This window comes from Eumetopias jubatus, unplaced genomic scaffold (assembly GCF_037043125.1).
Source record: "Eumetopias jubatus isolate StellerSeaLion01/CBP00866 unplaced genomic scaffold, mEumJub1_p1.0 scaffold_3, whole genome shotgun sequence".
NCBI lineage: Eukaryota > Metazoa > Chordata > Mammalia > Carnivora > Otariidae > Eumetopias > Eumetopias jubatus.
Window position 1 is genome coordinate 65,391,131 of NW_028274809.1, and position 14,262 is coordinate 65,405,392.

The 14,262-nt window shown below is 34.4% G+C and overlaps 1 protein-coding gene across 1 annotated transcript in view; it reads left to right on the forward strand.

Moving 5' to 3' along the window:
- SCN7A (sodium voltage-gated channel alpha subunit 7) overlaps positions 1–12,919 on the forward strand; it is a 59,176-nt gene extending 46,257 nt beyond the window's left edge. Inside the window, exons 18-24 of the mRNA XM_028125096.2 lie at positions 2,257–2,364; positions 4,704–4,982; positions 5,739–5,792; positions 6,582–6,719; positions 8,271–8,375; positions 8,884–9,154; positions 11,853–12,919. Of these exons, the coding sequence (XP_027980897.1) occupies positions 2,257–2,364; positions 4,704–4,982; positions 5,739–5,792; positions 6,582–6,719; positions 8,271–8,375; positions 8,884–9,154; positions 11,853–12,919 (2,022 nt within the window). The remainder of the gene's footprint in view (positions 1–2,256; positions 2,365–4,703; positions 4,983–5,738; positions 5,793–6,581; positions 6,720–8,270; positions 8,376–8,883; positions 9,155–11,852) is intronic.
- Positions 12,920–14,262: the final 1,343 nt, after the last annotated feature.

Sequence of the window (14,262 nt, forward strand, 5' to 3'; positions counted from 1 at the left end):
TATTTGATTTTCTTCTTTACTCTGATTCTTACTTAATTCTTGCATTTACTTATATCTTCCTCTCTCTGTACATTTTCAGGTACCAAAATCCCCTGTATCTTCATATGTAATGCTTAACAATTGTCCTTTTCTTCTCATCCTAATATTTTAAAAATTCAACATTTCATTCCTGGATTATTCTAACAATCACCTGTGAACCCAGTTCACCTGTGAACCCAGTACTAACAGAACAGGCTTATTGCACGTCAATATCCTCAAATATTTAAATTCTGTTGACTCAATTTTTAAATCATATGTTCAAAATTAGACTACTTACCATAACCTTCACCCTCGCCACACTGATCCAAGTGCCAAAAATTCTCATTTGGATCACTGAAACAGATTTCAACCTGAGATCCCAGCTTCCACCTGTACACCTTCATTCTGTTTTCCACAGAGCAACCACATGCATTCTACTCTTGTAAAATAGAAGCAGCTCAAGTCTCTTTTCTTCTTGAAACCCTCCAATAAACACCTCATTTCACTCAGAGTAAAAAGCTACATTCTCTGCAATCAACGCCTTTAAGTCTCTACATGATCCAATCTTATCTCCTACTACTGTCCGTTTCCCCCATCCCAGTCAACACACTGCTCCACTGACACTGGCCTTCCTGAAGTTCTTCAGGTATGCCAAGATGACTTCCATCTTAGTGCCTTTGCACTTATTTTTCCTTCCACCTGGAACTTTGGCTGGCTTACCTCACTTACGTCTGCTCAAATAAAAATGCTGAAGTTAGGTCTTTCTGCACTACTGTATGTAAAACTGCATCCACTACAATGCTCCCTTTTCCTTTCTCTGCTTTCTTCATCTCCATAACACCTATTAATATTATATATTAATTGATATTCATTGTTTATTCATTATGATTCTTTGTCTTCCCCCACTGAAAGGTTAGCTCCTTTAGGGAAGAATTGTTTTCCCAATATGGTTCTCTTCTTATCCCCAGTGCCTAGAACAATTCATGTATCATAATAGGTACTCAGTAATTTTTGTTCAATGAACAAATGGCTCCTATCCTATAAGCAATGAAATTACAGAATATATGAAGATATTATAAAAGTTAATCATAGCTCTACCATCTTGCTCAATTTCCATTAACATTTATTAATCCTGTTTGATTTTTTAAGATTTATTTATTTATTTATTTATTTATTTATTTATTTATTTATTTATTTTAGAGAGAGAGAGAGAGAGAGCAGGGGGAGGGGCAGAGGGAGAGGGAAAGAGAGAAGCCCAGTCAGACAATGCACTGAGCATGGAGCCCAAGACATGGGGCTCAACCTCATGACCCCAAAATAATGACATGAGCTGAAACCAAGAGTCGAACACTTACCCACTGAGCCACCCAGGCGCTTACCCACTGAGCCACCCAGGCGCCCCAACCCCGAATGATTTTTATGCATATGCGTACTTTAAAAAAAATCACCTTAGCATCTTTTTTTTTTAAGTCTCTAGTATTTTATTTTTATTTTATTTATTTATTTATTTATTTATTTACATATAATGCATTGTTTGTTTCAGGGGTACAGGTCTGTGATTCATCAGTCTTACACAATTCACAGCGCTCACCATAGCACATACTCTCCCCAATGTCCATCACTCAGCCAACCCATCCCTCCAACCTCCCTTTACTCCAGCAACCCTCAGTTTGTTTCCTGAGATTGAGTCTCATTCACCTTCGTATCTTTGTATACATTTTTGTAATTTGTACTTGGACTTAAAAATATTCATATCCTCCTTGATCCTCTTCTCTGAAATCCTATTCTATTAACTTAACCATATTTATGTATGAATTCATATGTAAATATATTTCAAATTTTGCTTTTATGAATACTTAGTATACTATTACTAGATTGCAAAAAATCATGAAACTGATTCTTAATCTAATTTCAAACTAAAAATTGATATAAATATTAACCCTTGATCATAAAGTATGTCAAATATACAAATTTTTGTTTATCTCAATAATATATATTCCCACTACCAGAAAATATTTGTTTTATCTTCTTAAAGTAATTTTAAAACAATGTTATTATCTTATACATTTCTATATGTCATTGTTAAGATATATGGAAGTATACATTAAATCTTTTGCATATTTCTTGGTAAGGTTTGACTTTTTATCTTTTTTGTAATAAATACAAAGTTTATTTTGCAGATTTTTTGATAAGTTAAAATTAAACCCTATTAACTCTTTTTTCCTTAAATATATTTAGGTGTTTTGTCTTAGCTTAATCGGCAAATCTCGGGAGGAATTAAAACCACTTATTTCCATTAAATTCATTCGGGCACTCAGAGTTCTATCTCAATTTGAAAGAATGAAGGTAAGAAAAAAGTTTCTAAGCTAATGTGTAGATTTTTATTTAAGATTTCTAAATTTCTACAAATTAAATCTTCATAGTCTTCTCATTTGCATCCTTAATATTAATGCAAAAAACTTATATTCTACTATTTTAATATATAGAAGAAAGGTATATTAGTTATACTTACTAAGATATTAGGTCTTTATTACTCGTAAGATATGAAAAATCATAAGAATAAGAAGAAAACCCCTAATAGTTGGGAGAAAATATAAAGTTTCAAAAACTAATACCATTCTAGCCCACATGGATATCTATGAGTATTAATAAAATTATCTCAATGGTAAAAATACAACCGACAGAAAATGAAACTTTGATCACCTAGTTGTTTAAAATTATAGGAATATTGTACACACTAAGTAATTATACTGAATAAAAGTGAATTTTAAAATAAATTAGTTTTTTTTAAGTCAAACATCACAAATTATGGATTCTTGTCCTTTCTCCCTCACCAACATGTTAAAACCTCTTCTGAACAATGTGAGAAAAACTAATAGGTTGAGCCACATAAAACAACTAATGTTCAATCTTTTGGGCCTAAAATAGAAATCTGCTCCCTATGGCTTGACCTAATTAAGAAAACAGAGTTGATGACCACCACACACAGTATAATTATGTAATATACAGTGATCAACTATGTGCAGAAATGGCAGAAAAAATCTAATTTTACCTTTCATTTCATAATCACACATCAATGTTTTCTTGCATTTTTCATTTACATAGATTATCATTAACCTGCCTATTTGCTTAATATTACAGAATGCCACATAGTCAATATAGACAGGATCCAATAAGAAAATTATCTGTTTAATGGTATAAGAAAGGGTCCAATTTCATTCTTCTGCATGTGGCTGCTCGTTTTTCCCAGCACCATTATTGAAGAGACTGTCTTTTCACATTGTATATTCTTGCCTCCTTTGTCATAGATTAATTGACCATATAAGCGTGCGTTTATTTCTGGGTTCTCTGTTCTGTTCTATTACAGATTCAGATCTTAAGCTTCATCTCAACCTCTGGAAGTTCTGTAGTTGAATGATTTCTGAAAATATATCATTGAATATATAAGGAGTCACATGATTACAAAATTAATGCTTTATATATTTAATAAGCTCCAGTCTTGGGTGATCTGATGACTGAAATATTTGTGTCAACTGTATCTACTTCTTTTATTCTTCCATACGTATATTTTCTGATAAGCATAGCATTTTTTCTTTAGAGGTATCAGTGAGCCTCTCAAAATACCTTAAGTGCCAACAAAGAATCTGCGACTTAGTTTTAGAAATAAAATGAAGTGTTACTGAAAGCACAACTAAGAGTTAAAATATTTATTCAAAGCCAGAAAACTAAGGAATCTCAGCAAGGAAATACAGCAAAAAGAATATGTATCCACTAATGGCTGAGGGAAGGAAGGATAGAATGGTAGCAAAGAGAATCGATGGTGCCTCACAGAAAAAAGAGAAAGAAATGAGGCTGGAGGAAAGGAATCAAAAGTGTAAATGCTAAGGGAAAGACAAATAGCAGAGTGAAAATTTCTCTTGGCTATAGGAACTGGTTTACATTTACCATAACAGCTATAGTGGAGTGATGAGAATAAAATTCTGATTATAATATTCAAGAAAGAAGGGATTTGAGGAAATGGAGACAGTGATTCTAGACTATTACTGTTATTCAAGTCGAGGATGTAGACTTCCTCCCCACACTTCCTGCTCTGGAGTGGCTCACCTGTGACATAGAGTGGTGAAGTGAGGAGGTTTGTGATTTTGCAGGCTCCAGCTGTTCAGTGTTTCTTGACATAGCCTCTTGCCTTGACTTCATTGATCTACGATCTCTTGGTCTTCCTCTTATTTCCCCTGCACTTCAGTGTCTGCTTTGTAGGCTAATCCTCCCAAAAGTTAGAATCACCAAGACTTAGATGTAGGCCTATTTCTTTTTCATTTTATATACTTTCCAGATAATACGTACATGTATATTCATACATGTTCAGATGTCTTCCCCGTTTCTGGCACAATACAGGAAGTTTGATACACACGTTAAATCAGTGAAATAATTATTTTGCTAATCAACTCTGTTGCCTCTTAGTGATTATTTTAGTACAAAAATTTTGAGAATATCTGGATTTTTAATGTGTATTTTTTCATTGAGATTTATTATTTAGGTTATTCAAATAGTGACATGTGAACCATTAAATCTTTAGTGATGGCCTTTTTTTCGTTATTTCTATATGACATTACATTTAGTATTTCCAAGTAAAGTGAATTCACATTTCTTACCTAAAGTTTACATGTTTGTTTTTTAAATGCCAGGTGGTTGTGAGAGCTTTGATAAAAACAACTTTACCTGCTTTGAATGTGTTTCTGGTCTGCTTTATGATTTGGCTGGCTTTTAGCATCATGGGAGTACACTTATTTGCTGGCAAGTTCTATGAATGCATTGACCCAACAAATGGAGAAAGGTTTCCTATATCTGAAGTCATGAATAAGAGTCAGTGTGAAAGCCTTATGTTTAATGAATCCATGCCATGGGAGAATGCAAAACTGAACTTTGATAATGTTGGAAATGGGTTCCTTTCATTGCTTCAAGTGGTAAGGTCACTTCTGATTTTTTAGTCAATGTTTTTATATGTTCATTCATATTATAGGTGGACATAAAGGACAAAATGTGGATGATTACTAGAGTTGGTTATAACATATTTTAGCAATTATTAGTAGATACATGTTGTGGGACATGCTACACTAGGCTTATTTGGAAAGACAAAAGTGAAACACAGACCCTGCTCTGCTAGGAGAAGTTTCTAAGTACAGATGAAGGTAGGATTGACAGGGGAGATGGCAGGTACTGGAAACCTATTTCAACCATCATTGATGAGATAATAGGGTCACAATTTTTGGTCCAGCTCAGGGTACTACTGTTTTGTTTCTACTTAGTGCTTTGGCTCCTCAGTCACCCAGAAATGAGGCGATAAATCATTCATTCTTGTCTTACCTCCCCCATAGAAAAGCACAAATATAGCAGTTAAAAGTAAAAATGACACTTGGGCAGCATGTATTTGTTTACCATTTATCTATCTACCTCTCTCTCTCTATTTATACTATCTTACAATATTTTGTTATCAACTACAGTTAAGCTACTACAATGAAGCTAAGTGATTTTAAATACTTGTTAATAGACAATATAAATGCAGTAATGAAAATGATAAAGGTCTCAATTACATGGCATATTGAAATGTGGTCAGCTTTACTAATCATGTTTTACTATATTAATCACAAATTGAGTTTTACATTTTATTTGCCATGAAGCTTAAGATTTCCATAAGAATTAAATACATGCCATTTTTACAGGCAACATTTAATGGATGGATCACTATTATGAATTCAGCAGTTGATTCTATTGGTGTAAGTACAATATCATCTTAGAGCCATTGTTAAGGTTCAAGCAAAGTTATTTTCGCAATTCAAGAACAGGGTACCAACAATAACAGGATAAATAACATGATAAAAGTAAATGTTTATGCTAGACAGAAGTTAAATACATTTCAGATTGCATATTTCACAAATGAAATGAAAATGAAATCCTTCCAGGATTATGTACGGTGGTTGAAGCCCAGTAGGCCCATTTGAAGGATTATCAGACTTCATAACAGTGTTTAAACCAATGCAGTAAACTTTAAAATCCACATAAACAAAGCAATGATATCACTTCACCAAAAACAAAGAGGAAACATTACCTCATGTAGAACTGTTAGTTTTTCCTATTGTAAATTGTTTTATGAATCTTATGTTTTAAAAAGTTGGTGTATCAGTATTTTGCTTATTTTTTCACTTTTTAATTGATTTTTATTTTTAAAGATTTTGCTTTTTAGAGCAGTTTTAGGTTTACAACAAAAGTGGGGGGGAGGTATAGAGATTTCCCATATACCTACTGTTCCCACACATGCATGGCCTATTATCAACACCACTCACTAGAATGGGGCACACTTTTACCAAGGATGAATCTACACTGACACATCATAATCACCCAAAGTCCATAGTTTACCTTAGGGCTCACTTGGTATTGTACATTGTATGGGTTGGACAAATGTGTAATGACATATAACTATCATTACAATATAGTTGCCCTGAAATCTGCCCTGAAAATCTGCTATGCCCTATCTTATTTTGCTTATTTTTTAATTTAACTTTTAGGTAAATAGGCAACCTAATTTCGAAGACAACATCTACATGTATTGTTACTTTATCAACTTTATTATTATCGGATCATTTCTTCCTTTGAGTATGCTGATTGGTGTTATTATTGCTAATTTCAACAAGCATAAAATAAAGATAAGTACAAATATTCTTTGTTCACTAATGCCTGAGAAAATCAAGCACATTTATAAAAATGTCCTGCTTCAAATAATTGGTTTGGGATTCAGCTTAATGTCATTTTTATTTAGTACTTAGCTAAAAAAAAATAGGTTGATATTCCTGCATATTGAGAAATATTGATAAAATGTTCATCTTTACATTGTTTTCTGTATTCAAATGTAAATGGGCAAGTTTAAAGGTTAAAAGTCACAAGTGTTTCTATATATATGTTTGTAAAAAATGACATGCTGACAAACAAATAATATTGTGGTACATCTGCACAAATATGTGAAGAAGTTCAAGAAAAATAAGCTTCACATTTTCCTCTCTGATATGTTCAAAGCTTCAGAGTCATAACCAACATAGACATCTTTGTCAGCATAGTAGCCTTTCTAGCTAGAAGTAGAGAGAACCCTAAATCCTAAATATATGGCCTAAATAGGAGTGCTTGAAACAAGTAGGAGACAATTCAGAGAAAGAACCAAACATTTGGCGCCATATCCACCCAAAGATTTCCTTCAGGGCTTCTACAAATGCAAAGGCCTCAAAAGTCCTTTAAGCCTGCTTATTTTAACCACAGAGGCCTCTTTTCTAGAGGTGTAGGAAAGCCTTCTAAAAAATTAAAGAAAAAAATAGTGTGTTTTGAAATTCTATCTTCAGCCATGTCATCAAAGTTCAGCCATGTACAGAATCTGGTAAACAAACCACTCTCAGTCTCTGCTAATCAAATGGGATTAGGAGAACAGTGTTCAAATATGCATTTGATTGGATGCTTCAGCTTCTTGGGACTTCAACCCAATGGGATAACATCCTAGGATCTGCTTCTGGACTTCAAATTGGTGACTTGTCAAATTTAAGTGACTAAGTCCTGACTTGGGGCAGTAATAATTCTTAATTTCTAGATTAACAAAACATTAACTGTTTACCTCTATTCACTTTATATATTTTGTATAAGATATTGAAATTAGCACTAGGAACACAAAGATAAATAAGCTCTAGAAGGTGCTTTGAAGATGTAAGCACAAGGTGCTGTTGGCATAATAGTATAAAAATATCTTCTGGTAAGTATTATTTGGAAAATTAAGTAATATATGAACTTATAAAAACACATAAATGACCAATTCTATTTTTTCTCGCTTATTAGAAGGTACAAACCAATTTTACCTTTGGCTTTTAAATTCAACTTTCTTAGTAAACTTTTCCATTTATCCCCCACTGTTTCTCCTTTATCTCTGTTTAACATGAGGTAGGCCTCAAGAGCCTGAAAAGTTAAAAAAAGAGTCGACTGCCCACAAGGAAGTGCACCAAAAGATAATTGATATCAGTCATTACTATATATTCTACATGTGTTTAGTGTGGATTTGTGTGCACAAAGTAAGACGTGGTTAAATGTGATTGAGATCATTGCCTTTATGCCCTTTGTAAAAGATCAAATCAGTAATTACCAGGCTTTCCAAAATGTCTATTAATGGAAAGGTAAAATTTAGATTCAATGTGATTTGAAATCTTTTTCTTTCATTTCTTTACCAGGGAGGCTCAAATATCTTTATAACAGTCAAACAGAAGAAACAATCCCGTGCACTGAGGAGGCTGTTGTGTGAGGACTATCAAAAAACAATCCGTCGCCCGGGAGTAAGAAAACATCTCGATTTGTTTTTTAAGCTTCAGAAAAAAAAATTCTTTTGTACATTCTCTTTTAAAAATGAAAATGTGTTGGGACGCCTGAGTAGCTCAGTCGTTAAGCGACTGCCTTCGGCTCTGGTCACGATCTCAGGGTCCTGGGATCGAGCCCCACATCGGGCTCCCTGCTCCGCCGGAAGCCTGCTTCTCCCTCTCCCACTCCCCCTGCTTGTGTTCCCTCTCTCGCTGTGTCTCTCTCTGTCAAATAAATAAATAAAATGTGTTTTTGAAATTCTTCACAAATGCTTTTGACAAAATTTAAAAATATGTTCCTTAACAAAGTTTGGATGGTCTTTTGTTTGTTTTGACTATATACAATATAATTATAGTTTTGTAAAAACTTAGGCCCTCATGTATTTTCCTGTTTATGCTAGGAGGGAAATTATAAATATACAGACAATATGTGTGTGTATATAACCTATTAACAAGGCTATTATACCTTTCTTTTTTTCATCCACAGAATAAATTCCAAGGATTCATCTTTGACTTGGTAACAAATGAAGTTTTTAATGCCATCATTATAGCTCTTATCTGTTTTCAAGCAATAACCATTATGATACAAAGTGATGAACAGAGTCAAAATATGGACATTGCTGTCTGCTGGATTAACCTAATTCTTATTATACTATACACTGGAGAATGTGTACTGAAGCTCATCGCTTTCCATTGTAACTATTTCACCATGGGATGGAACATTTTTGATTTTATGGTGGTCATTTTCTCTGTTACAGGTAAGATTTTTAGCCAGATTTTCTTTTACAGTAATACGAATTCAGGCAAGTTCTTATACTAAAAGTGTCCTGAGATATAGTCTCTTGATAGGCAAAACAGAGAAGGGATCCTTCTTATTCCGATTGGAATGGCTTATATTTTTGCATTCATACATGTACACTTACCCCACAGCTATAAGGTACTCAAAAATACTTGTTGAATTAATACATACACTTTACTTCAGAGGTCACCCCTTCAGTGTAGCACATACAGTATTTTCTAGGACGGCTCTAGAAGGAGCTTTTTATGTCTTAGCCTGATATAACCTTTCACGGTTCCTATTATTTTTTCTCTAATCTCTCAAACTGTTTACAACTTTCACAACACTAGAGTGTTAGGCTTTAATAAATTTATCACCAGTTTTCTCTTACCCGGGGATCTCCGTCTTTTATTTAACAAATATATTTGATTATCCCCTTTGTGAATAGACATTATGCTATATGCAAAGAATCCAATAATAAACAAGGTAGGCATAATCCCTGTATGCACATAGTTTACAATCTAGTAAGGGATACAGATGATTAAATAGTACATATTTAATGTTGTGCTATTAACGTTGTGATAAGGGAAGAAGCACAGGGTATTACAGTGGCACAAAAGAGTGAGGGGAACATAACAGTAAGTAGAGGTCAGAGGAAACTGCATGGATGAAGAAAATCTAAATAGAGACATATTGGATAAGGGGGTAGCCAAGTAAAGAATCTAGGATAAAAATGTTTTAGGCAGGGAGAAGTGTGTTTATTGCCTGCCTCCGCATAAGACACATACTAGAATGTAAGCTCCATGAGAGACAGTGTTTAAATGTTTATTGTGCCAGACACTATTCTATATAGTCAGTAGTGAAAATGTGGGCAAACTATCTGCCCACTTGTGCGTCCAGAAAATTCAACCTATTCATTTGGTAGTAGAAGCAGTCCAACTATTGATAGACGAGCACAAGAAGCTTGAAAGAAAAGTACATAAAGGCAGGAAGGGGCTGATAGGAAGAAAATAGAGGAATATGGAATTAAAAAGCCCTTTGGGATGAAAGTGAGAGTTACTGAATCAGAGATCTCGAAGGAGAGCAAATCACGGTCAGACAGAAAGCTGTTTGAATTTGAAATCTCAGAAGTTGAAGAATCCCGGGTCCAGAATGTGGCCATAGCTGCATATGACTAAAGTCAAATGATGGAGATTATTACAGTTAAGAAAGTCAAAGAAATAAAGACTGGCCTTTCAATGAGCTGTTGATGGTAGGTACTGGGGTGGAAAGAGCCACAGTGAGCCAGGTACTAAGTCTCCAATGAGTGTAAATGAGGAGGAATAAATAGATCATAGAGCCAAGAAATGGTAGGAAATAGTATAGTTCAATGGCATGATCCACAATGTGTGGATGTGTCAGGACAGAAAATTCTTTTTTTTTCTTTATAAAATTGACTTAAAGTGTCTGGAAATCACATTGTAAAGAATGAAAGATGCTTGGTCATCCCATTTTTCTACCTCAAGAAATACAGAGCAGGAAGAAAGAGCTGTCTGTGTTGACAATGTTCCAAGGGAAATAGTGTCCTCAAGATAAAGTCAGATTTTAGATCAGAAAGGAGGTGAAGAAAATGTAGTGATGAGGTTGTAGAAAAAATTGTCTACAATTAAATAGGGATACCTCTGGCATAATGGAGGAATTTGGAAGATTGTGAGGACAAATGAAAATTTGAGTGAGAGCAGAAGATTCACTAAAACAGTGTGGCGATGAAGATATACGTAAGATAGAATGTCAGAGAGAATGTCATCATCGACAAGGACCAAAGTGAATGGAAATAGGACACATGATCCTTCCAGATTCAACAAACATACCATCTCATTTAGAAGCTTCATGGGATTCTTTCCTCCCCACCTTCTCAACTCAAAATGAACCTCACTTTCTCCAGTATTTCCAGAGGACATGCCCTATACTTTTAGGGTAACTGTAATTTTACCTTGTTCTATAGTTATATCTCTCACTCCCATAGTCCCCTCATCTACCCACAACTGCTACAAAAAATGTTCTAGGCCAAGGCTCATTTACTTAATTCGATTTAAAGCTGCTAAGGGCCCAAATACTGTTTATGAAATAAATTAATTAAATTAAATTATAATCTGTGAATCACCGAATGTCAGGCGTTTTTGTAATTATCTTTATCAACTAGGTCTTCCCACCTTGCATTATAATTACTTTAAATATCTACCTTTACTCTCTAGATTATAAGGTCTTTGGGGACAAAAGTCAGGTCATTCACCTTTGCATATTTGCATGACACCTTTATTAGATATCCAATAAAGGCTGGACTGAACTAAATTTCTTTATACAACTATACCATCTGTGATTCCAGAAGTACTTGACCAATAGTACTCTTAAGATGATGATACATGTAATTCTCTTCCAAATTTTGCTAGAGACCCTGAAAATTGCCACAGTTAATATTTGGCTAATCCCCACTTTCAATATGTTCTGTTGTATGGGAAGGATTAATAAAATGATCTTAACATATAGAAAAAATGATATAATAATACTTGAAACAATAAATAAATAGCTGAAATAAATAAGTGATTGAAATAATAAATGAACTAAAATAATTTATATTCCTCTAAATACAATCATATTTAAATGATTTTATTGCCTGTTTTATCTTCTCCCACACCAAGAACTATTTCTACCTATGACGGTAGGATACTACCTTGTGCCACCTTCCATTATGGAACTGATACGACTCTCACGGATTATCCACATCCTGCGTCCTGGGAAAGGACCAAAGGTATTCCGTGATCTACTGCTCCCTTTGATGTTGTCTCTCCCAGCATTATTGAACATCAGTCTTCTCATCTTCCTGGTCATGTTCATCTATGCCATCTTTGGAATGTACAATTTTGCCTATGTTAAAAAGGAAGCTGGAATTAATGATGTGTCCAACTTTGAAACGTTTGGCAGCAGTATGCTCTGTCTTTTCCAAGTTACAATATTTGCTGGCTGGGATGGGATGCTCAATGCCATTTTCAACAGTAAATGGTCTGACTGTGATCCTGATAAAATTAACCCTGGGACTCAGGTTAGAGGAGACTGTGGTAACCCCTTTGTTGGAATTATTTATTTTGTCAGTTACATACTCATGTCATGGCTGATCATAGTAAATATGTACATTGTTGTTGTCATGGAATTTTTAAATATTGCTTCTAAAAAAAATGCCAAGACAGTAAGTGAAGATGATTTTAGGAAATTTTTTCAGGTATGGAAGCGGTTTGATCCTGATAGGACGCAGTATATAGACTCTAGCAAGCTTTCAGATTTGGCAGCTGCTCTTGACCCTCCTCTTTTTATGGCAAAACCGAACAAGGGCCAGCTTGTTGCCATGGATCTTCCCATGGCTGCTGGGGACAGAATTCATTGCCTTGACATCTTACTTGCTTTAACAAAGCGAGTTATGGGTAAAGATCTGAGGGTGGAGAAAATGGTTTCAGAGATGGAATCAGGGTTTGTATCAGCCAATCCTTTTAGGATCACATATGAGCCAATCACAACTACCCTGAAACGAAAACAAGAGGCAGTCTCAGCAACCATAATTCAACGTGCTTATAAAAGTTACCGCTTGAGGCAAAATGACAAAAATGCATCAGATATTCGTATGATAGATGATGACAAGGAAGTTCAAGCTACTGCAGGAAATGCCTATTTTGACAAAGCTGAGGAAAAGTCAACTATTCAAGGCCAAATCTAATCCCACTCACCACCTTTTCACCTTCTAAAAATGTTAGAAGTTTGAATCAGAAACAAAAACAAAGATCAAAGAAGTAAAGATTTTACTTACTCACCAGTTGTCTACAATCCATGGAAGTTAAGCTTGTGTTCACAAGACTCCATGTCAAGTTTGCTTTTTACCGTTGTATATTCAGTCTAACCAAGGCAACCCCTTAAAATCACTTTTGTGAGTTAAAATGGCTTAAAATTGCCATTTGATAATCCAAATGGCTTGTTTTCTCTATCTGGCTTTTATGGGGTGTGTTTCTTCTAAAGGATCGGGGAGGTGATAATAGAGATTAGTAGCAAAAGGGGCTTCCTCGTATATTTTATGTCTACTTTATGGGATTCCAGTCACCATTAATAGGACTTAGTTACACATAAGCGAGTACAATAAGTACTTTCTTAAGGTGGGATAGTGTTAAAAAATACAGTGCTACAGGCCATTAAATCATTAACTTGCCTAGACAGATGCCAACTGGGAGAAGAGAAAAGGGCAGTTCTTAGAAAGTTCCTTTGAGATCAACCACAGATCCTCTTGGGCTGATCCAAACCATGTTTGGTTGACTGGAGCCTTGGTTTTGGTTTTGGTTTTCTTTTATTTTTTTACTGAGAATTAATATAATTTGATTGGTTTTGGATTCCTGGTTTTTCATCTCTTTGGCTAGTTCTACCTAAGCTCTAGCTCTTCAACAGAATGGGTTCAGAGAATAAGGAGCACAGAGAGAACTAGAATTATGGCCTCTATTTTCCTCATTTATACTTTTTTAAAGTATACATTTACTAAAATGATATAGAAACTGTTAGTAGACTCATGTATTATCTTATCATAAGACTGGTATATATTTTACCATTTATCCATAATGGAACATTTGAGGTCTGGCAAATGGAAGTCATAATATGAATTAGAAGAGTCAAGGGTTGCCATTATGTCTAGGGATTTTTAGAGTCTTGATCCTTACTTGGGAAACTGTGTCCACTTTGAAATACTTTTCACTATTCTTTATGGTTCTCTGTAACTTAGAGAAAGAAAATGACCACTGAAATTGTGAGGACACTGAGTAGGAGATCAAAATGTAAGTTTGTTGTTGGTAATGTTATGTAATATTAGTGTATACAAATTAGTTTTCACTTACTCAGTTATCTTTCTAAGTGTTTTTTTTTTTGCTGTTTTTATTCTAATCACACACACACTCTGTAAAATGTTTTGTGTTTGAAAAACTTGAAAATCCTAAATATTAATTTTCACTATTAAAATTATCTTTAAAAGACAGGTACAACTAGTTGTTTTTTGACATAATCATAAAAATGCAGCCCCTTTCA